This window comes from Panthera pardus, unplaced genomic scaffold (assembly GCF_024362965.1).
Source record: "Panthera pardus isolate Hobbes unplaced genomic scaffold, ASM2436296v1 HiC_scaffold_20, whole genome shotgun sequence".
NCBI classification, from domain to species: domain Eukaryota; kingdom Metazoa; phylum Chordata; class Mammalia; order Carnivora; family Felidae; genus Panthera; species Panthera pardus.
In genome coordinates, this window is record NW_026526766.1 from 88,690,259 (window position 1) to 88,712,952 (window position 22,694).

The window sequence follows — 22,694 nt, forward strand, 5'->3', positions numbered from 1 at the left end:
GACACTTAACGGACTGAGCCACCCAGGCTCCCCTTAAGGCACTTGTTTTAAGTAGGTTCCGTGCCCAGCGTGGAGCCCAGTGCAGGGCTTGGACTCATGACCCTGAGATCAAGACCTGAGCCAACATCAAGGGTCGGAAGCTCAACCAACGAAGCCACTCAGGTGCCACTCTTTATGCGTTTGCTTTTTTTTCTTGCTTCGTTGCTCTGTGCCCAAGGCTGAATACGAGTGGTAGAACGGATAGCCCTGTCTGGTTCCTCCTACCTGCCCTCCAAGCAGCCAGAATGATGTGCCACGTAGCAGGGGCTTGGCCATGGGAAGGAAGAGCTGCTCTGCAGGACCTAGCTTTCCAGATTCTCAGGCTGGATTTCAAAACCAAAGGGAAGTGGGGCTTCTTCCTAGGGCGTCCGCCTCCCTCAGACCTCCCAGGAGAGGAAGACGGATCGTGGGCAGGATTCAGACCTTTCTGGGTTTCGTGGCCATCACACGACCAGTTACGGCCAACCCCACCGCTGTTTCTCACACCCACGGTTTCTATAAGATCATCAGCTTCCTGTTGGGAGCAGGGAGTTGGAGTCTCATCTGTCAAAGGGGGACAGAGCATATCCGTGTGGCACATCACTGTGGTGTGGTGCTGCCTGTCAAGGGGACAGCTGCAGAGCTCGTGCCAGCCTCCCCTCAGCAACCTTTACAGGAAGCAGCCGTTTGCAGGGAAGTCCCTTTGCCTCCCACGGAACAACATCCTGATAAGTGCCACATTAACCACCCAATCCACGGCTCGGCAGTGAAAGGCCGGTGCCTGGTGCTCACGCCTTGCCAACCGCGAGGCTTATTCTCTGAGGCCCCACAGTGCTGAATTCCTCACGGATCAGAGAGGTTCCAGAAGTCCCAAAGAGAGCTCGTTTTCCGTCGCTGACAGGTCTGCAGGCAGACCGCATGATCACTGAACGTCAGGGCAGATGCCTCCTCTGCCAGTAATTCGTGATGAGGACACCGGCCGGCGGTCAAGTGGGGCACCCTGGCCGCAGCCTCTGGGGCTCCCCCTCCTGTCCCCACCACCTCTTGGGATGAGCCGTACCCAGATTAAGAGGATTGGGGGAGTCCAAGTTTACACCTATAAACACCTGCTCCTGAGGATACGGTAAAGGACCTTCTCAAAGCTCACCCTGGAGTCCACCTTGGCCGCAGCACGTCCCAAAATGCTTCCTCCTACTCTTACCTCCTTATTCATGCCTAGAAATAACCTCATTTCATGGAAAATAGCGCTTTCCAGCTAAGGGAATTTTCCAGATGAGAAAAATTTATCTCTTGAAGCACTTGGAATTTTATTATTTTAACCGATGGGGAGGGAAATCTTCCAAAAATGAACCACACATGGACTTCCTTGTACAGCTCTGTAATTTACTGGTGTATTGATGACTCACTTCGAGCAGCGGGGACTAGGCTGTAATCCCAGGATGCCTCTGGGTAGTCGAGACCCACGCCTCAGACCGAAAAGCCTGGAAAGTAAGGACCAGCCTTAAAAAGGAAGGAACTTCTGATGCACGCTACACTATGGATGAACCTTGAGGACACGATGCTGAGTGAATTAAGTCACAAGACAAATTACGATCCCACTGATAGGAGGTCCCTAGATACGTCCCATCCAGAGGCGGAAAGTAGAGAGCTGTTTGCCAGGGGTGCTGGGGAGAGGGGAGCTGTTGTAGAGAGTTTTCGCTGTGCAAGGTGACAAAGTTCCAGAGACGGACAGTTGTGATGTTTACACGACAACGTGTACGTAATGGCACAGAACCGTCCACTCAAAAGTGGTTACAATGGGAAATCTTAGGAGTATGTTATCACAATAATAAATAATAGCCCATCTACGTTTTCGGCCAAGGGCACTGACGACGCTCAGAAGAAACCAGTGAAACCAAGATGGCAGGCGGTGGAGCCAGCCTTGAGTTGCATGGTTCAGGACCATGCAACTAAGCTCTTGGGGATGGTTTCCAATAGGAGCGTTGGTGGTGAATGTTAACTGAGCCTTAAGCACCCAGCGGGCAGAGGCCAAGCCCACGCAGAGACGGGCTGACAGAGACAGCCATCTTGGTGAGGGGCTGGAGTGAAGCGGCCATCCCGAGGAAGACAGGATGCACGGAGAGCCCTCCGCAGGGCGGCCTTCCTTTCTCCTGCCCCGTCCACCGCGCTTCGCTCACACCCCTGCGCAGGGCGCGGACCCAGGCGGGCCACGGTGCGCCTCGGTCCCTGGGCACGTCCAGCGTGGGTGGCCTGTGAGGGGGGCCGAGGGTGGGGCCGTTCCACTTGCGTTGTTCCCTACCTTCTACGTGGGCTGAGACGGGGGCAGACAAGAACACCATTTTAACATCTGGTCACAAGGTCAACGACAACTACCCCCCCGTGGGGCGCCTGACTGACGTGTGAGACCCTGCGCTAAGGGCTTTGCTTGCTGACCCCACTGAGTCCTTCCCTACAAAGAAAGCACTATAGTTCCATCTTGCGGATGAGGAAACAGGCCCAGGGGCCAACCAGTATCAGTGGGTCAAGTTTCCTGAGCACCTGATGTGTACCTGATACTATCGTTCCTCTTCCTTCGTGTCCGTTAACCTTTGGACGCCCACCACAGTCCTGTGAGGAGAGGAACCCCTCTTGTGCCCACTGAGGAAGCCGAGACCTGACAGCAGAGGTTACCTGCTCAAGGTCACACAGCCAGGGAGGGGCGGCGCGGGCCTGCAAACCCAGGTGAGCTCACTGCGTCCCCTCCCGCCTCCCTTTTGGCAGGTGTATATCAGAAGTGAGAGGCCACGCGGTCCCAGAAGCCCGGAGAACTCCCTCCTGACCTGCAGGGATGTGGGCTCTTCCCCTCCTTTCCGGAACCTTCTCCTTCGTCCACAAGTGACAGTGCCTTTAAAGAGCCACGACCACACAGTTAACTGGGCGGAGGGGTGTCGGTAGGCGCCCTCTCCCACGGGGGCGCTAAGAGCCCGCAGAGAGCGATGGGCCCCTCCCTGGTGGCTCTGCTTCCTGTGGCTGCAACGCCCTTCCTCCCCACTTCTCTCATGTGGCCGAGAAGCCCACATCCTCCACGGCAGGTCGGGCCCCCTGCAGCAACGGCACAGCGAGCTGTCTCCCTGGGACAGCAGCCACCAAGCTGCTGCTTCCCCAACGCTTAGCAAAGGGCCTCACACGCAGGAGATGATCTCAAGCATATCTGGCAAAAAGGGGGTGCCGATGCACACTGCAACACGGGGACCCCGAAAACGTGCCGAGGGAAGGGAGCCAGGCACGGGCGAGCCCGCGGGGTCTATTTCCATTCACGCCGGAATGGCCAGAGTAGGGACATCCACGGGGACAGGACAGGGATCGGCGAGCGCTTCGGGCTGGGGTGTGGGGGCAGTGCTACCTAACAGGGATGGGGTTTCCTTTTGAGGGGATGAAAACATTCCAACGTTGGGGTCCTGGCTGCACAACTCTGTGAATAAACGCCAATGAACTATACACTCTAAATGGGCGAGCTGTTTGATACGTGAACTCGGTCTTGGGGCGCCTGGGGGGCTCCGTCGGTCGAGCGTCTGACTTCGGCTCAGGTCACGATCTCGTGGTTCGTGGGTTCGACCCCCACGTCGGGCTCTGTGCTGACGGCTCGGGGCCTGGAGCCTGCTTCCGATCCTGTGTCTCCCTCTGTCTCTGTCCCTCCCCCACTCACACTCTCTCTCTCTCAAAACTAAATAAACATTAAAACAAACAAACAACGTGGTGTGTGAACTCTAGCTCAATGTAGCTGAGGAAACAACACTGAAATCCACTTGCCTGACTGGCTGGCACTCCGTATGTGTTTGTTGAGGATGCCGAGAATCCCGAATAAACCCAGTAACGTTGGGATGTTGGATGTTGCCGGTGACGTTAGCCATGTTGAAGAAAGGAAGTCTCTGGTCCCTGATGTCAGAGGCGGCCCCGCGTGCAGGGTTAACACTGGGCACAGCTGCTGTGCTTCGCTGGGAGGGCGAGTAGGTGTGCGTGTCCCGGCTTGCCGATCAGGAAACCCAGGCACGCGAGGTCAGGCAACCGGCCGACCTCACTTAGCGAGACAAGTGGCAGCCAGTTATAGCCAAGGATAGCGCGGGGCTTCTGACTGCGTCTCGCTCGCTGCAAATACCACCACCCGTCATCTGTCTGATTAAAAAGGGACCATAAAATATGAAGCGGGGCAGCGGCACTCAGACCTAAGTTGGGCTCGGGCCGGCGGAGGAACGGATCCCGTCTCTGCCTTCCAGTCCGCCTGGCCCCACGTCGGTCGTGCGTGTTAGCCTCCCCGGACACGAGCGCAGAGACGGAGCTCATTCGCTCAGATGTGTTCTCTTTGCACTTAATGATTTTCATCTTCCAGTGTCCGCGGGGCCGCTGCTGGCTGGTGTTCGGCACCACGCGGGGGGCCTCCGGCGCTGAGGTTGGCAGAAAAACGGCTACGGGCGGTCTGGTCGAACTGGAGTGCTGTGGCCGGGAGAGAAGAGACAGAGCGAGGGCGAAACACGGCTGTTTGAAACCCGCCCCGTTCTGCAGCTTCCCAGCTGAGTGACCTCCAGCAAGTCCCGCAGCCCTTTCTGAGGGCCAGTTTCCTCCTCTGTCAAAGTTTCCCTTCTGTATTCCGTGGGCTCAGCGGTGACAGGCACCTCTAGGGCCCTCCAGCCCCGAAGCGCTCGCTCTGGATGTGCGTCTTTGCAGGACTTAGCCGCACGCGGAGGACTTGCGCGGGCCCTTTTGGATAGTGTGTGTGCACGGTGCTTCGGTATTTGCCTTAACGCGATGGCCGGCCCCGGGCCCCGGCCGGGTGGGAAACAATGTCTGTGGGGCCAGCCCGGCGGGACAGAAGATGGCCGAGAGGCAAGTCGAGCCAGAGGTGAGAAGGCACATGTGAGCCGATGGAAACGTCCAGGGGCCTGACGGCTCCGGCCGCCCTCGCCCTTGCAGTCCCCATTAAGCTGTCTTCCTCTTGGACCACAGCAGGTGGTGTTTCCTCTATGGACTGAAGCCCTGACAGTGAACCAGAGTCCAGAGCCTGGGCTCTCCCCAGAAGGGGCCAGAGGTGACAGGCAGGCTGCGCTTGGGGCCCTGGTGTGCCTGCTTCTCCCAGGCATCCCGGGGCAGGTGGGCCCGGCCCAGCCCAGACAGCCGGCTCGCCCAGGCCCCGCTCCTGGAGGGGACCTTGTGACAGCTGGCTCGAGTCTGGTGTCTGGGTCTCATCCCAGTCTGGGACTTCTAAATTTAACCTGCTATCAGCCGGAGAGGCGGGAGGGCTTCCACTGGGTGACTAAATGCCACTTGGAATCTGCTATACTCATGGCCAGCCTCCGGACACACTCCCCCCGCCCCCCGAAGGCTACCCCCAGTGTGGGGGTGCCCTCAGAGCACCCTCAGCTGTGTGCCGGCCTGAAGGTTCAAACCTGCGCAACTCTGGCTTTATCCTGATGTGATCTAGCTCGGCTTTCTCCCGCTGCTGGCCAGGCCTGCACCCCTGTGCTGTGTTCACGCATGAACATGTACACACACACACACACACACACACACCAGGCACTCCCAGAGGCAGAGCTCAGGAGCCGACTCCACAACCGAAAGCCAAACCTCGGCAGTGAACTGAACCACCCATAAGCCATCTGGGTGGAGGGCGGCCAGAGGGGCCTGTTATGCAATTTCCTGCTTTGGTGTCTCAGACCCAGGAGACAGGATGCAGAATGCTGTTGGGTGGATGCCGTGTGGAAAACCCAGAGAAGAAACCGAGTCCCCGATGCGAATGGGGGGGGGGGGGGCCTTGCCCTCCGGGGCAGTCCTGAAAGGCTGCCGCCAACCCTGAGGGGTGAGCCTGTGGTCTGCAGCTGACCGGGTAGCCCCGGGCCCGACTCACTGTGGGCATCAGGGAACTGAGGGCTGCACAGAACCTTCCTGTGGGAGGGGAGAGGCATTTCCTGCCCGGGGAAGCCCAGGATGGAGTGAGCCAAAGGCACGGGGCTTTCTTAACAGTCATTGATACTTATTGAGCACCAAATGTATGCTTCGCAGCAACAAGCCAAGATTGAGTGTATGCATGCAGCGGTAAGGGTTTGGGCTCCAGGGCCAGGGTTCAAACTCCACCTCTGCCTCTTCCCGGAGGCGTGGCCTTGGGCAGCTTGTCGACTCCTCTGTCCCTCAGTTTCCTCATCTGTAAAATGGGGATCCCAATAGCACCCGGTTTTGTGAGGGCTCAGTAAGTTAACACCTGGGAAACCGAGTAGGACCCGTGTTTTCACCACGTCAGCTGCCCGAAGAATCGCCACTTTCCATACAAGGTAAATGGGGCTCGGAGAGGCTTGGTGTCTGACCCAAACTCGTGCAAATTGCCTGGAATCCATGGCCCGCCCTCAGAGCCCACACCCACTCCAGGACCTCTGGGCTCACCCACCTCTCCTCCTTTCCTAAGAAAGTTCTCAGTAAAAGAAAGTTTTTACTCTGCAGGCTTGGGCCCCACGCAACCCCCTTCCGTCACCTGCCGGCTGGGGGCAGAGCACAGGGCCACGTTCTAGACTGACACTGTCCTGATGCCTGCTTCTCCATGCGAAGACAGGTTTGCAAGGTCCAGGGGGTAAGGGCCCCATCTGAACACTAACTCCCCTTGTCACGCGGGTTTCTTCTGTTTTCCAGAAAGCCAAGCCGCCCTCAGGTCCTGCCTCCACCTCAAGCCTGCGGTCCCTCCTCACCATGGGGCACAGCCAGGGGCACTTTGGGCGGGGACCTGAGGCCCCAGGGCTGCAGACAGCGGAGGACGCGTCAATAAGGTGACCCGCCTCCAAATACGCTCACTCCCGTGGCCACAGTACAGGCCCATGGGCCCCAAAATGAACCAGCACTTTAGAAACATCCAGACCCGTTTCAGATTCTGTGTCTCCCTCTCTCTCTGCCCCTCCCCCATTCATGCTCTGTCTCTCTCTGTCCCAAAAATAAATTAAAAAAAAAAAAAAAAAAAAAACGTTGAAAAAAAAAGGGGCGCCTGGGTGGCGCAGTCGGTTAAGCGTCCGACTTCAGCCGGGTCACGATCTCGCGGTCCGTGAGTTCGAGCCCCGCGTCGGGCTCTGTGCTGACTGCTCAGAGCCTGGAGCCTGTTTCCGATTCTGTGTCTCCCTCTCTCTCTGCCCCTCCCCCGTTCATGCTCTGTCTCTCTCTGTCCCAAAAATAAATAAATAAATAAATAAATAAAAAAAAAAAAAAAAAAAAAAAACGTTGAGAAACATCCAGACCCTAGCCAGGCCTACTTTAAAATTACATTTTATTTCTCTTTGTGAATATTCGTTGTTTTTCAAAAAGGTTAATGTTACAGGTTCTTCAAGAGTCTTGTGCCTCCTGGTAAGTGCATATTGGTTTGTTTTCACAGTACTCTCCACGACCACGGATGGTCCTTATTGCTGGAGGAGCGTGTCCACGCCAGGAAACGGGGACACCGGAGGGATTGGGGACCCAGGTGAGAAGCCCGGGGTCTGTGCTCCCGACAGGGAGGAGGCCCAGGGACCAGACCCAAGCTAAGCCCGGTGTCCTTGGCCAGACCTGCCGTTTCTCCAGGGTCTTTCCAGCCCCGTGTTCAGAAAGGCCGGGAGGGACAGAGAGAAAGGGGTACGGGAGGGGCAGGGTGAGTCAGGGAGCAAGGTGAGCTGGGGCCCAGGCATGCGGGGGGGGGTGGGGGGGCGGGCAGCCACAGCAGGCGTGCCCCCTTCTGGTGGGCACAGCGCCGGCTCCTGGCAGGAGGGCTCGCTCACGCTCAGCGAGCGCGTATTTGCGGGACACTGCCCCCAGCAGCTCAGGGCCACCCCCTAGCACAGTAAGATCCCCTTCGTGGTGACCCAGCCCAGAACCAGAACTCCGGCTTCCTGACCCCCTCGCCCAGGGCCCTTCCTCCTTTTTTAGTGCAAGAAAGACCTGAGTGCAGAGAAGGGCCGCTCCGTTAGGAGGCCAGGTCCTGTCCACGGCATCAGGACGCCGTCACCCTGGCCCCCCGCCCACCCGCTCCCGGCCTGGCCCTTCCCCAGAGGTAGAGCTGGGACCCATCGTCCCCCTCACTCGAGGCTATGGCCTCCCTGGGCGACGGGGTACCTACACACCAAGGGGCACAGGGGGAAGCTCCTAGGCCTGACAAAGGGGTTCCCGGGCATCGCGCGGGCAACCACAGTCCCGTCGTTCCGGGACAGCTGTGGGCCTGATGTCGGGAGCGGGGCTGGAGAGAGAGTTTGGACGTGAAGCACCCCTTGAATAAGTACACTACCACGTGGATAAAGGAGCAGAGCAAGGTGACCCACATCCTCCCACGCTGTCACTGGGGCTCGTCCAAGTGGCTCATCGGCTGCAGAAATGAACGCTTTTTCTTTTCTGTCGGTTTTCTGTGCTTGGGTATTATTATTAGTTGGAAACCCAGGGCCGGGTGAAGTGGCTGTGGGGTTTGGCAAGCTGGAGGAAGGGGGGCTTCCGTGGGGTGTCCCTCGTAGGTCCCGCAAGCAGCCTTCAAGGCAGAAGGCTCGGCGTCGCTCAGGACCATCCTAGGGCTCTGGAGGGCCCTGGACCCGAGGGACGGTGGCCCTCCAGACTGGCCACGCTGTCCCGACCAGCCTCCAGAGTGGCCCCGATGCCTGTCAACCATGGCCCCACGTGACCCCCGCCAGCCCGAGGCCCCGCTTTGCTTCCTTGAGAATCACCAGCAGAGGGGTGTCTGCCGACAGCCTTCCCGGCCTCCCCAGATCCAGGACCACCCCCCCCCACCGCCCCCCGCCGGACAGCGTCTCCCCAACCTCTGACACTGGCGCCCAGAGCCTGTTTGCAGCTTCCCCCAGAGCCCCCAGGAGGGGCATCCCCTGAGAAGGAGCCAGGAGGGAAGTCACCCGCCTTTCTTACCTTGGAACTAAATCTGGCTCAAGGTGGCCGGCCCTCCAGGCGTTTGGGGCCAGTGTGGACGGAAAAGGGAAAGGCGGACCCATCTGTGGCTGGGTGCTGAGGACAGGGATGGCGAAAATCCCCTGGGCTCAACCCTCCTTCTCTCCTCCCAGATCCACCCCAGGCAAGTTAAGGCTGCCAAGAAGAGAGAGGAAGGAAGCCCAGATCCCTTCTGCACAGGTATGGGGTGGGGGGGGTGGGGCACGGGGGTTTCCACCTGAGCCCGAGAGAAGGGGTGGGGGGGTCTTTAGGTGGTCTGTCTGGTTTCGTTTCTGCTGAAACGAAAGAATGAGCAGCTGGTTTTAGGTCTAAATCTGTCCCCCTGCCCCCCCCTCCCAAGCCACCCGGGAGGAGGGGCCAGGCACCCTCTCTCTCTGCCCTGGCCCTGCCCCCTCCCTCACCTCTAGCAGAAGGTGAACAGTCCGGTAGAAAAGAGATCCTATTTCTTTGTCGGTTTGGGGCTTTTTCCTTTAAATTCAGCTTAAGGCAGAAGAAGTTTGGCAAAGCGAGTCTACGTAAGGCCGCGTGACGGGGGGGACGAGGGAGCTGCCACGGGGGTGGGGGGAGCCGCCACTCACAGATCAGCAGCCGTGCCGGTCAGGGTCATGACCAGCTCCGCCTCCTCCCGCCCCTGAACCTCGTAAAGAGGTGTTTAAAAAACAAAAACAAAAAACAAAAAAACGAAGAAGAAGAAGAAGAAAAACTGAAAAAGCAGTTGATTCGGGGAGGCCTGCAAGTGAATGAGTGAACTGCCAGGAGAGGAGACCCAAGGTGAAGGGGCACGTGGGGTCAGGTGTCCCGGCCGGGCCTCCCCCTCCCCGAAAGGAAGCAGGTGCCAAGAGGGCTGGGGGAGGCCATCCCGGGGCCTTTGCACAGTGAGATCCGCCCGCTCGAGAAGGTAGAGTGGTTGTATTTTGCTGAATGACCGAAGAGTCCGTGCGGGTGTGGATAGGAGCAGCGTTATAATTCGAGTCCAGCCTAGCAGGGCGCCCTGGCCGTTACCGGTGCTTGGGCGGGATCACCACGAGCGGCTGCCCGTACTTGGGCCGCCACATGAGGACCTGAGCGTCGTTGGCATTGGGCTTGACCAGGGCGCTGGGCGGTATCGGCTCGTTCTTGCTCAGGATCTTGGGCTGGTCCTGGGCGATGGGCTCCCGCAGCCTGGCGCGCTGGCCGAGGGGCCGGTTGGGGTTCACCTCGATGCTGAGCTGCATACGCCAGTGCAGCGTCTGCAAAATGATCATGTCATTGGTCGAGGTGTTGGTGGCCACCAGCCACGTGGTGAAGCTCTGGTCCCGGTAGATGTTGGTCAGCTTGGCCACGTTGCTCTCACTGACGGGCACGGCCCATGTGACGCTGGGGTAGAAGTTGTCGTTCATGCTGATGATGAACTTGGAGTCTCTCTTGGTGGGGCCCACGATGGTGCACGTCTCCGTGGTGTTGCCGTACCAGGGGTAGTTCACCCCGTCTGAGTCACTGATGGCCTCGATCTTGCCCTCCTGGAGGTCCGGGAGCTCCCAGCTGGACCTGAGGACAGGAAGACCAGTTTACTCAGTCGGCCACCCACAAGGCTGCATCCCTGAGGCTTACCTCGCGGGGCCAGGGCGGCACCAAATGACACACAGACAGCCACCGTCACGTCTGGGCTCCCCCAGACACAGCCCCCATCAAAGCCACATCCTGTCCTCCTGCACCATCTCAACTCGGTCGTGGCAACTGTTACTGTGACAGTAGCTCTCAGGCGGAAGGGGACACCAACCTGTCCTAAGTTACTCTGGGGACACGTGCTCCCGGGGGGCTGGGAGCACGGCAGCGTCTGGGGCATCAACACTCATCAACACTCATCAACACTCATGTCCATCGTGCGCCCGGCAGGTAAAGAAAGTGAAGCCAGGGGCTGGATTTTTCTTCCCCAAGCAGTGGGGGCCTGGGACCCAGGCGGCCAGACTTCATCCAGGGCCACTCCCACCCGGGCCCCTGTGATCCCAAAGGTCAGGACGTGCTGCACCCGGACTTCGGCACAACCGAGGAAGCCAGCGGTCCTCTCCAGAATACGCTGCTCCCTGCGACGCGTTCTGGTTCACAGCCGCATGATTCGCAGCGGCCAAAAGGTGGGAGAAACCCCAGTGTCCCTCAACGGCAGCGTGGGTAAACAAAATGGGGTCTGTCCACACAGTGGAATATTCTTCAGCCTCGAAAAAGAAGGAAACTTTGCAGTATCCCACAGCGTGGGTGAACCTCGAAGACATCATGCTGGGTAAGATAAGTCAGACACAACAGGATAAATACTGTATGATTCCACGTATCGGAGATCTCCCTCGGGTCATCAAATTCATAGAAACAAAGTAGAACAGTGGATACCAGGGGAGTGGGGGCGGAGAGTCAATGTTTCGTGGGTGTAGAGTTCCAGGGGGAGGAAATGGGAACGTTCCGGAAACAGATGCACAGCGACGTGGATGGACTTAAAGACGCACCCCTCTACCAAAATGCATCGCTTCACGTCAGCGATTAGCAAACCTGGGGCCACCCTGGGAGGGATGGAGAGGCATGTGATTTTGCTAATTCTCCTGTTTACTTCATTTCTGTTTTCATTTCATTGAAAAAGTCACAAATTAGGGTAACACCTGCCTACCAGGCCATCTCCTGCCCCGGGCTCTGAGCTCATCAAACTCCCAGGGAACTGGGGCAGCAGCTCAAACGACCTCCCATTTCTGAAGTCCCCACCGGTCCCCGAAAGCCAACAGGCCACAGCAGTCACGGGCAGGCGAGGCCGGGCAGGCCACCCACACAGCAGGTCGTGAGCCTGCTGACCCGGCTCTCCTCGCAGGTGGGTATCACGGGCCGGAAAAGGAGTTTAGGGTCCCCGTCCTGGATTTCTTAGAAGCCTGTGCCTTTGCCCCACCTGTGTCCAGGCGCCTAGAAAGCACCCACTCTGTGCTCTCACGGTGGCCGTACTCACTTGCAAAAGGTTTTCTTTTTTTTTAAGGCAGAAAGTAAACTTGCAAAAGGAACTTTACTCTTCAGTGGCTGTCTTTCACTTCCTAAGAGCTGGCTTGTTTTGAGGGAGTGGGGCTCAGCACCAGAGCGGCCCCCCTCTCCCCCAGCCTCAGGTTTCCTTTCCTCCCCAGCCTCCAAATGCCCGAGCCTTGGCCCAGTCACAGGCGGGTGACGGTCCTTATGAGCCAGCAGACGGTCGTGTCTCATGTGGGATATTACTCAGAATCAGGTTCCGGGGCCTTTGTCTTCCAATCATCACAGGCCCGCATGGGCTGCCTCTGTTCCCCAGGGCCCCAGCCACCCCCCGCCGCCCCCGCCTAGTCGACGAGGTGGGCGTGAATGCAGTTAAGGGAACAACTTCTGGGGGACACACGCCAGCCCGGATCCAGCCTCAGTCCAGCTACTAGCTCTGATTAAGTTACAAGTCTGTGAGCCTCCGTTTTCTCATCAGTTAACTGAGGATAGTCCTACCCACCTTGCAAGGTTTTTGTGATGATTAGATGTATTGATATAAACATATAAACGGCAATACGTAGAAGCTTCCAGAAACCATGTTGGGGGGCATTTAGAGGTGTGCCAGCCCTGACTGATCTGAAGCCTTTGTGACCTCCGCAGTTTGGGGATTATACATGCTTGGAAAGGAATGAACTGCATGCAGTCACTGCCTCCTCCAAGATTCCCTGTTTGTTCTGGGACGACCTTGAGCTTCAAAGCAGACCCTCGGTTCTTTGCTCCATGGCAGAGGGGGGCGAGGTGGGACCCCAGCCCTGCACACACCGAACCTTTTCCTTGTTGCACGGCAGAGGTCCCACAGGCGGGCTGTGGTGCACAGAGGCCACTTAAAGGTGTGAGCAAGGCTCCCAGGACTGTGCACACACACGTCGGAATCAGACTCCTCACTCTCCCTCACATGCCCTGTTCCTGTGGCAACCCCCATCCACCATCCACTCACCAAGTGTTTGCAGAGCACCCACCATCGGTGTTTGCAGAGCACCCACCATCAGTGTGTGCAGAGCACCTGCCATCGGTGTTTGCAGAGCACCTGCCGTCAGTGTGTGCAGAGCACCTGCTGTCAGTGTGTGCAGAGCACCTGCCACTGGAGGACGCTGCACCCTCCGGGCACCTGGCACCATCCTGGACTCTCTCTCCTCTGCACACTCCCCTTCTCCTTTGCCTTCACCCTGGCCAGGACCCCTCCCTCGTCCCGGGTCTCCCGGCTTCTACTCCTGCCTCCTACAATATTCTCCCAGAAGCGGGAGTGATCTTGTCAAAACACACATCGGTCTGCACTGTCCCTCAAAGCCAACGCATCTGAAGCCCAGGACCCCTCGTGCACACACACGCACGCACGCACACCCTCCCCAGGCTCCAGACCCACCAGCCGCTCTCAGTTCCTCTAATGGGCCGTGCCCCTCCTGTCCCCCCCTGTCTCGAGGCCTTCTGCCAGGACCAGTGTCCCTCCTCCTCCTGTGCGGGTCACTGCTCCTCATGGCTCAGCTCCGGAGCCCCCCAGAGAAGCCCACGCTGACCCAACCCAGGTGGCCCCATATCCGATGCCATTCAGTCCTCGCCCTGCTGCTTCCTGGCGCACGCACAGGGGTGATCCGATGACCATGCGATCGCTTGGTGATGATCTCTAGAGGGCAGGGGCCAGGCCTCCAGGATGTAGGCAAATAAGTGTTGGTGGCCTGGATCGGTGACTGTGGGCAGCCTGCCCGGCCTCGCCTTCAGGGCCTGGGCCCCAAAAGGGGGTCTCCTGAAGGAGTTTAGAGTGTCCAAAGCCACCCCGTTCATGCATCGTCTCACCTGGAGTAGCTGTCCCTAGCACCCGCTGTCCTTGCAGCGACGCCGGTGACAATGGTCATGTTCCCTAAGCACAGAGGACGTGTCAGGCACCCTATGTACGTACGTCCCCCCAGTGCTTCTCCTCAACCACCCTGGGGACACGTCAGAAGGGCACGTTTTATACAAGAGGCTTGGAGACGGTACAGGCCTATCTCAAGGTCACACAACCACAAAGCCGCCAGGCCAGGACCCGCAACCTGAGGGAGCTCTTAGCCAGCGGTTTCAAAAGACCCTCACTCAACCATGCACACACACACACACACGCATGTGCACACACACACAGAGGCCCTTACCCACAGGCCTCCAACACAGGCCTCGCCCAACACTCACACACACACGCACATACACACACGAGCTCGAGCATCACAGCTGGCCGAGGGTGTGGGTCTGAAGGGGTTAGAAAGGCCTTCCCTGGAGACCGAGGCGGGTAGAAGTGATGCTGAGGGCCACCCCTGGGGGCCGGGGAGCATCACGGGGGCAAAAGCCTCTGGGTGGAGGTGAAGGAAATCAGGGATGCCCAGCGCGGTGCCTCGGAGGGAAGGTGAGGCTGGCCCTTTCATTGACCTTGGACGACAGGAGCACACCTCTCCCAGCCGCCCGGGAAGAGCCTGGAGGGCTCTCCCCCCAAAACAGACGGCCCCTCACACCCCCAGGGTTTCCCCAGCCTCTCCCAGGGCTCTGACCGCGTTTTGAGTTCTGGACCCCAGAGCCAGACTGGACCCCAGACAGGGGTCTCAGAGCAGAGTTTCCAAACTTCCCATCTCTGTTCACTTTGGTCCCATCTACATTCTATATACTTCCTGTACTATTATTGACTTAAAATCAATCATTTTTTTAAAAAATTGCATTTAGTTTTTCCTAAGAAACACACGGAAATAACACGTTGAGTGTCCTAGATACATTTTTCCCCCAAATATACATTCAAATAAATACGTTGCTTTAAATTACAGTTGTATCGAGGCACCTGGGTGGCTCTGTTGGTTAAGCGCCGACCTCAGCTCAGGTCACGATCTCATGGTTTGTGAGTTCGAGCCCCACATCGGGCTCTGTGCTGACGGCTCAGAGCCTGGAGCCTGCTTGCGATTCGTGTCTCCCTCTCTCTCTGCCCCTCCCCTGCTCGCACTGTCTCTCTCTCAAAAATAAAATAAACATGAAATTACAGTTGTACTTAGGCTTAACTGAGTTCACTTCAATATTATTTCACATCCCACAACTGATGCCCGTTAGATGCTCTGAGAAACTCATTTACAGACAAGGAGTTGAGGCTTGAGGGCAAGAGGGCTGCTTGGACCGAGGCTTTTCTGGCCACACTGGTCCCACTGGCACTTAGGGCTTATCTCGCCCGGTCCCCAGTTTTACAGATCTCATGGTCTTGTACAATTTGCAAAACGTTCAAATTCTGCAAAAGTTTGCAACCGGGAGCCCAGTTTCCTGATTTCTGCCCCGTGTGGCCGCCTGCCAGGCCAGCCCCTTCCCACTAGGCACCTGCTCTCCGAGGGAGGGTCTGGGGGTGTCCCCCCACCGCCTGCTCCCAGGGCTCCCCCAAAAACCAAGCCCCACTCCTTTTGCAGCCCACCCCCCCCCCTCATCCAGGCCCCAGCACCATATCCCCTGGAAAGGACCAACGGTGCCTAATCTTAATTTTTAGTTGTAAAAGCTGTGTTTTTCTTTAAAAAAAAAAAAACACTATAGAGAAGTATATGAAGTGAGAAAGGAAAGCCACGTCTCCACGCCCACCCCCACCTCACTGAGGTTACTCACCACATTACGCTTTGGTAAACATCCTTCTAGACCTTTCTCTGCATAGACCCACAGTACGTGTTCCCATTCACAGTGTTTTCTTTTAAACAAAAATGGGTTCCTACGCTACATGCTTTACAACTTTTAAAAAAAACGTTTTATTTCGGAGAGGCAGAGTGAGAGCGAGCGAGCGAGGGCACAAGGAGGGGAGGGGCAGGGAGAGGGAGACAGAGGATCCCAAGCAGACTCCACGCTGTCAGCCCAGAGCCCAGCGTGAGGCTCAAACTCGAGAACTGTGAGATCACGACCTGAGCCAAAGTCGGATGCTTACCCGACTGAGCCACCCAGGCGTCCCCTTATACTTAAAAAAAATTTTTTTTTTTTTGCAAGTGCTGGAGTTTTCATCCTCATATATACATGCTTCTGGCCTGGGTCTTCCATTCACACATTAGGCAATTTGTTGTTGTTGTTCAGATGTTTTTTGTACGCCTACCCTATGCCAGGCCCCGGGCCAGGTGCTCAAAGTCCCTGTGAGACAAACTCTACAGGTAGAACAGCACTGAAGGGCATGTAGGTTTGAAATTGTAACAGAGCCAGCCAAACCCACCTTCTAGACGCTGCCTGAACTGTATGTACCCCCTCAAACAGCCCGTGAGGCTGTCCATTTCCCCCCAACCCCAACACCGAATCGGCTGCGTTTCTACCCGGAGCCGATCAGCAAAGAACAGAAGCTCTCAGGATTTAATTTGTTATTTCCCTGATTGCCACGGCTGTCGGGTGCCTCCTCGCACGTCTCCGGGCGCAGCCAGCTTTTGTTTTCGGAAGGTGAGGGTTGGAGCCATCGCTTGGCTGGGGCCGGTCCGTGGGGAGCTCTCTTTGGGCTGGGCAGTCCCCCTCACTTCCTCCCGCCCCAAAGCCTGGAAACAAGGACTTCCCTCTCCCACCCACGCCACCCTCGCCTCCGCCAGGGCCCAGCAGATGGGGGGAGGCAGCCTTCCGGTCCCAGAGAGGAAGCTTCGTCCTCGATTGTTCTGTGTGGGCCCGCGGCTGCAGGAAGGGGCCACGTGGTCACCGCTGGAGCAGAGCAAGCCTCCTTGGGCAAGTGGCCTCAGGTCTCACAGGCTGTGTCCTCGTCATAAAAGGAGGGCCCCATGACGTCCTTGGGACACTGGGAGGGGAGCCCGGGCAGCTCTGTTCATCACCCAGCTCCGGCGTCCTGCCACCGGCCTGTGGCCTCAGTCCCTGCGCCCCCGCCTGGCCCCTTCCCACCAGCCTCCTTGTGGTCCCGAAGCAGGTGTCCCCCCCGTGTGCTGGCTGGAAGGACCTGGCAGGCCTCCTCGCTCAAGGCTCTCACGCCGTAGGCGGGTCCGCGACACCCAACCCCGGAAGAGAGAGCGGCTCTACGTACAGCAGCCTTCCCGCTGACTCCGCCAGGCATCCCAGATTTAATAATCAACTACGAGCAGCTATCACACCGACACCCGTCGTGGATCGAGTGCATCGTGTGTGCCGGGCACTGTGCTGAGCTCTTATCGTGCACTATCTCATTTAACCCCTCACAGCAACCCAGGGAGGGAAGGGACCATTCTCCCCATCTCACAGATGGGAACAGAGAGGCCCGGAGAGGCTAAGAGACTGGTCTCAAGGTCACAGCACCGCGGGAGGGCGGAGCTAGGATCCGCACCCGGCTGGACCAGGGGGACAAGGGTGAGGGGAGGTGGCACTGTCCCCCCGAGAGACCCTGTCTCTTGAGCTATTCCCCCACTTCACCCCCAAGTCTGCCCTTTGGCCTTGGCCGTGGGCCGGCCGCCCTGAGGGCTTCAGAGAAGGGCAAACGAGGGACGACATGAAGCGTCTCCCGCACGGGCTAGAAACTGTGACTTGTCACTTAGAAGGCTGTGCCGGCTGACAGGTGGTGGCTGAGGAATTGCGGAGGATGGGGTTGTGAAGACAGGTGTCTCCAACAGTTTGGGGTGGGGGGAGGTGGCTTTTAAAGCAATGTGGGCTGGCCCGAAAACCATATAGAATCCCGTGAAGCTGGCACGGAGAAACTCGGCGCTCCATGGCTCTCCTCTGGAGGAGTCGGGGAATCACCGAGGTGGCTTGTGTGACAGTTCCACCGCATGTATTTCCAGCCCGGGATGTCATTCTGCAAAGTTCTCCCGGATTAGGGATTAATTTTAAGCAGGGATAACGTCAAAGGGTATTACGGGTTCCGGTTAAGGATTTGGAATTAATATTTTGGATACAAGCCCGTTCGTAGAGAACGGGAGCCCTGACCTTAACCTTTGCCACCTGGCTTCCCTCTCCCCTGGCCACTGAGGTCCCGGGCGTGGGTTTCATTCTAATGATCTCGATCGTCTGGGTCTAGTCTGGCGGTTCTCATTCGAGGGTGACTCTGCACCCTTCCCGGAGACATCGGGCAGGGTCTGGAGATCACAGCGGGGGCGCTGGGTGCTCCTGGCATTGAGATCGTGCCCCGCGATCGTGAGTTCGAGCCCCGCGTCGGGCTCTGTGCCGACTGCTCGGAGCCTGGAGCCCATTTCGGATCCTCTGTCTCCCTCTCTCTCTGCCCCTCCCCCTGATCATGCTCTGACTCTCTCTTTGTCTCTCTCTCTCTCTAAATTGGATAAACGTGGGGCGCCTGGGTGGCTCAGTCGGTTAAGTGGCCGACTTCAGCTCAGGTCATGATCTCGAGGTCCGTGAGTTCGAGCCCCGCGTCGGGCTCTGTGCTGACAGCTCAGAGCCTGGAGCCTGTTTCAGATTCTGTGTCTCCCTCTCTCTGACCCTCCCCCGTTCATGCTCTGTCTCTCTCTGTCTCAAAAATAACATTAAAAAAAATTTTTTTTTAAATTGAATAAACGTTAAATATAAAAAAAAAACAAAACAAAACAGGAAAGAGCATAGTTTGGGGTTGGGAAGATGGCACCTAAATGTTTCCGATGCTCAAGAAGGAGCAGACATCAGGCTTTCTCTAAACAAGCCCTTCTCATTTGCAGAGGCTGCCGGTCGAATACAGAGCTCTGCCCAGGATCAGAGGAGCCGTGCTCTCTGCTAATTCCACTTTTTAGCACGATTTGGCCAATCCGTGGTAAGTGGAGCTGTTTCCAACTCAGCGTCTCAGCCACACGGTGGTCACCTAGCACCGTCCTCTCACTGGTCCCTCAGAGCCACCTGCGGGCAGTTCTCTCCTTATCCGCCCTGGCGGCTGTCACCCGGCACACGAGGTGGCTGGCGGGGGGGATGGCTCCACACGGCCCCTGTCCAGGGAGCCTCAGGTTCTGCCCTTCTGTGGAGCTGGTCCTGCCCCTGCCCCAGCCGGGAGTGCGGAGGCAGGAAGAGCGGGTGCAGGGGGACCTGAGAGGGGGCGGGGGGGGGGGGCAGGGCAGGGCAGAGGAGGAAACAAAAGGAAGCAAATGGAAAGCACACAAAACGGCCTTCAACCTCGGAGAGCTCAAATCATTCGTGACTTGCGCTATTTTAACATTTTCAAAAGTCAGGAAGTGGGTGCTTTGTGAACGAGAGAGACCTGGGCTCAGGAGAAACTTCACTCCCAGGAGAAGTTTGATCTGCCCGGATTCGGCCACGATTCTCAACTTTTTACGGACACCGTGGCTCACGCCCACCCACCCCCTAGGAGAGAAGAACGCTCACATAACCACGCTAAAGACCACCGAGGGCTTGGGGCCGTGCCGACTGCTTGACAAACGTCATCTCTCGTAATTCTCGCAGTAAAAGCTATAGGGCAAGGACTATGACTGGCCCTACTTGCAGACGGGGAAACCGAGGGTCAGAGTGGCTGAGGTCACACACCCTGGAAAGTGGCAGAGCCTGGACGCCCGCCCAGGTCTGCCTGACTGCAGTCTAGGTGCGCACTGGGTTCCTCTAACCAGGAACCAAGGACTGGCACAGAAAGGGAAAGTCATCTCGGGTCTCCGGCCTCAGGCCTGCCTCCAGCAACAGTGCCTGAAAGCTCAGAGCGGAGGCTTTAAGTCCCTGTGTGCAGATGGGGAACTGGAGGCCCCGGCCGGGCCTGTTCCTCCTCGCTGCCCGCCGCGCCGCCTCGGCACTCAGCCCCTTTGGTTCTCCCCCAACTTCCTCCCGGCGCTCGGATCTTTCCAATCTTTCCATGGTCAGCAAAACCCTCTGCCTTCCCTACCCCTTCTCGGGAAGAACGTAGCCTGTGCCTCAAACCCCCAGAAAACCCTCTGCGCCTGTGTCTTGTCACTCGTCCCGGATCCTTTGCAGGGTCCAAAAAAGGTTTCTGGCTGAAGGCTTCCTAGGATCTAGTCCACACCGAATAACTCAGAATCATGTTTCCCTTCTTGCAATGGAAAGTCAGCACCCCCCCTCACACACACACACACACACACACACACACACCGAGTTAAAAGCCACTTTGGAGAATGAAAGGGCCTTGGGTAGAGACATCAGGCTGATGGAGGGACATGCCCCGCGTGGGCCCCTGTGGGGTGATCCTGTTTACGCCCTCGTTTTACGCTTTACCGCGTTTCTCTTGTTTGCCTTACAACTTCAGAGTCATTAAGGAAACGCAATGGGATTTAGCGTCCTGCCACCTTCCATCCCCTCCCCGCCCCCTCTGATTTCGGAGGGGCCCAGGATGTTCTGAGACCCGGGAAAAGGCCCAAGTCCCGGGGGCTCCCCTGCTCCGCTCCTCCCTTGAAGAACCGGGAAGAAGCAGCACGCACCTGGAGAGGCTGGCCGTGGGAGAGTATCCCCCGCCAGTCCCGGGCACAGTTGGGAAGCTGTCCCTGGGGCCCGCCTCGCTCTCTCAGAGGGACCTCGTGCTCGGAAACAGCTATTTTCACCTCCCTGTCTTCAGGCGGCCCTGGAAGCCAAGAGGCTTTCCTTTCTGTCCACCTCTTCTCTTTCCACACTGGGACGACCGCCCCCAGGAACCCCAGCGCATGCCAGGAAAGAAGGTGCCGGCTCCCCGTGTCCTGCACCCAGACGTGCATTGTCCTGGGAACGTTCCGGACCCCAGGCTGGAGGGAAGAGGCCAGTGGGCTCCTCTCAGCTGTGAGGGCCCCTCTGGAGCCTTCTGGACACTGACACAGGATGTCTACATCAAGCGGCCTTCTGCCTCGGGGAGAGAAAAACGCTATACCCTGAACCGAGAAGGCTCGGTTTCTAAAACGAGCCACCCTCTCAAGCAAAACACCGGAACAGCAAAGCATTCCCCCACCACCACCACCTCCCCATCCTGATATGCATGTGAAAACACTGCAGAGACAAGTTCGAGCCCAGCACCTGTGCAAGTAACTATGGAGGGCTCCACTGTCTTCTCCTTAACTTCCGCCACATGGACCTCTCCGGGAGGCCTGAGCCCCCACCCAAGCGAGGTGGGGGGGGGTGCCAAGCCTCAGCCTCTCTAGCAGCCCCAGGACAGCACGCTTGTTTTGCCAAAAGAGACACCTGGTGGAACGTGCCTCTGCTTTCTCAGCATCTCGCGGGGAAGGACGCAGGAACCCCAGGGGCCGGTGACAGCAGGAAGAGAGGTCCCAGAGCCGTGACCCCAATCCGAATCACCAGGCAAACCCTGGAGAGCACCTGGCCAAGGAGGACACAGGGACGGCTTCCACCGCTGCCCGAAGCTTCCCTCCCACCCCAGGCCTCCAAGCTCCCCACCCCGAGCAGCCCCCCACCCCCGACAGCTTGTGTCTGAGCAGTACTCACATGCCCTGTTCCCCGTACTGGTTGTAGAACTCCATGTGGCTGCACGCCTGGATCCAGCCAACGACCCAGGTCTCTTTCTTGGGGATGGGTGGCATGACCACCTGGGCCGAGGCACGGAAGTGGGGTGTCCTGTAGCGGAGCACCACGCTGGAGGACTCATCGATGCTGGTGGGGATGGGGTCAATAGAGGCTTTCACGTCAATCACGGTGATGCCTTCCCGGAAGACTCTGGCTTTGCCCCCGATGCTCTGAATACAGCCCATGGCACAAAGCAGCGCTCTGATCTCCAGGGAAGGCCAGCAGTCCCAGAGAAAACTGGGCATTGAAAGGATGGAGGTTGCGGGACCCAGTGCAGACAGGACTGCTCTCCAATCTCAAATCTCAAGACCGATATCCATAGGATAGAAAACTTCACTGAGTAGAGGGGGTCTGCATATCACTACCTCGGGCCTGCTTAGAAATAAGGATTTTGCTGCATTTCAAGAGCCCTGGGTCCTCTCCTCTTCTGCTAGCAGTGGACAAAAATCACCGATATTCTTTGGGTTAAGAAAAAGGAAAGTTTGGAGGTTAATGGGTAATCATGGTGCTCAGACAGCCAGCCCTTCGGTGCCTCACACGCGGGGAACGCAGCTCGGAGACGCTCCCTGAAGTCCTCGGGCGGCGAAGGCGAACGCCGGCAGACACATAAATAAGGAAGGCTCCGTCCCCTGCGCCGCGCCGCCACCGTCGCTGCAGAAGTCCTACTTCCTGCCCTCTGCCTTCCGCACGCGCTCGCTCGGGGCACACGCACCGGCCGCTCGCCCAACGGGGCCCAATCAATGGAAGAGCAGTTTCTGTTCGAGCGCGGAGGCCCCGGCGCCCTCGGGGGCGAGCGCCGACCCGCGGCTTCCAGGAGGCGAGCGCCGGGCACCGGCCGCCCGCGGGGTCCCCGAGGAGCGCGGCGCGGCGCGGGTCCCCGTCGGCGCCCACTCGCGGGCGCGGGCCGACGCCCCCACGCGGGCGCCCCGCGTCCCCCCGCCGCTGTCGCTGTCGCCGCCCGCCGCCGTGCGGGGCTCCGGGGCTGCGCTGGGGCCGCCGCCCGGCTCGCCGCGACCGCCGAGGACCTGGTCGGGGGGGTGGAAGGGACAGGGCGTCAAGGCCCGCCTCAAAGTTGAGCCGAACTTTGCTGCGGGGAACGCGCGAGGCGGCGACGCGTGTGCGCGGGCTGCAGAGCTGACGGCGCAGCTCTGGGCGGTCTCCCCGGAGGCGGCGGCCCACCCCCCCCCCCCCACCTCCGCCCGCCCCGTCAGTGGCGGCTGCACGACCGCGCGCACCAGCGAATAATCGCCGCCCGTGACATCTCCGCTGACACCTCCCGGCCTGGGAGTGGCGTGGGGGGCGGGGGGCGGGGGCGACCGGCTGGCACTGCAGTGGGCCGCGTGGACTTGCCCGCCCTGGCACTGCCCCTACCGCCTCGCCGCCGGCGCCCCTTCCCC

At 58.5% G+C, this 22,694-nt stretch overlaps 1 protein-coding gene across 6 annotated transcripts; it reads right to left on the reverse strand.

The window, feature by feature from the left end:
- Positions 1–7,274: 7,274 nt before the first annotated feature.
- On the reverse strand, positions 7,275–21,550 carry FAM78A (family with sequence similarity 78 member A). Of its 6 annotated transcripts, XR_008424379.1 has the most exons (4): positions 21,220–21,550; positions 9,342–10,467; positions 8,902–8,997; positions 7,275–8,512 (listed from the first exon to the last, which is right to left on the reverse strand). XR_008424379.1 is itself a non-coding variant. In XM_019420786.2 (2 exons), the coding sequence occupies exons 1-2, from the start codon at positions 21,540–21,542 to the stop codon at positions 9,939–9,941; spliced, it is 852 nt and encodes a 283-aa protein (XP_019276331.2). In that variant the 5' UTR covers positions 21,543–21,550; the 3' UTR covers positions 7,275–9,938. The 6 variants fall into 6 exon arrangements, 2 of the variants coding, with proteins under 2 accessions (XP_019276331.2, XP_053764418.1); XR_008424378.1 differs by having other exon boundaries at positions 7,275–8,997; XR_008424376.1 differs by having other exon boundaries at positions 7,275–9,212.
- Positions 21,551–22,694: the final 1,144 nt, after the last annotated feature.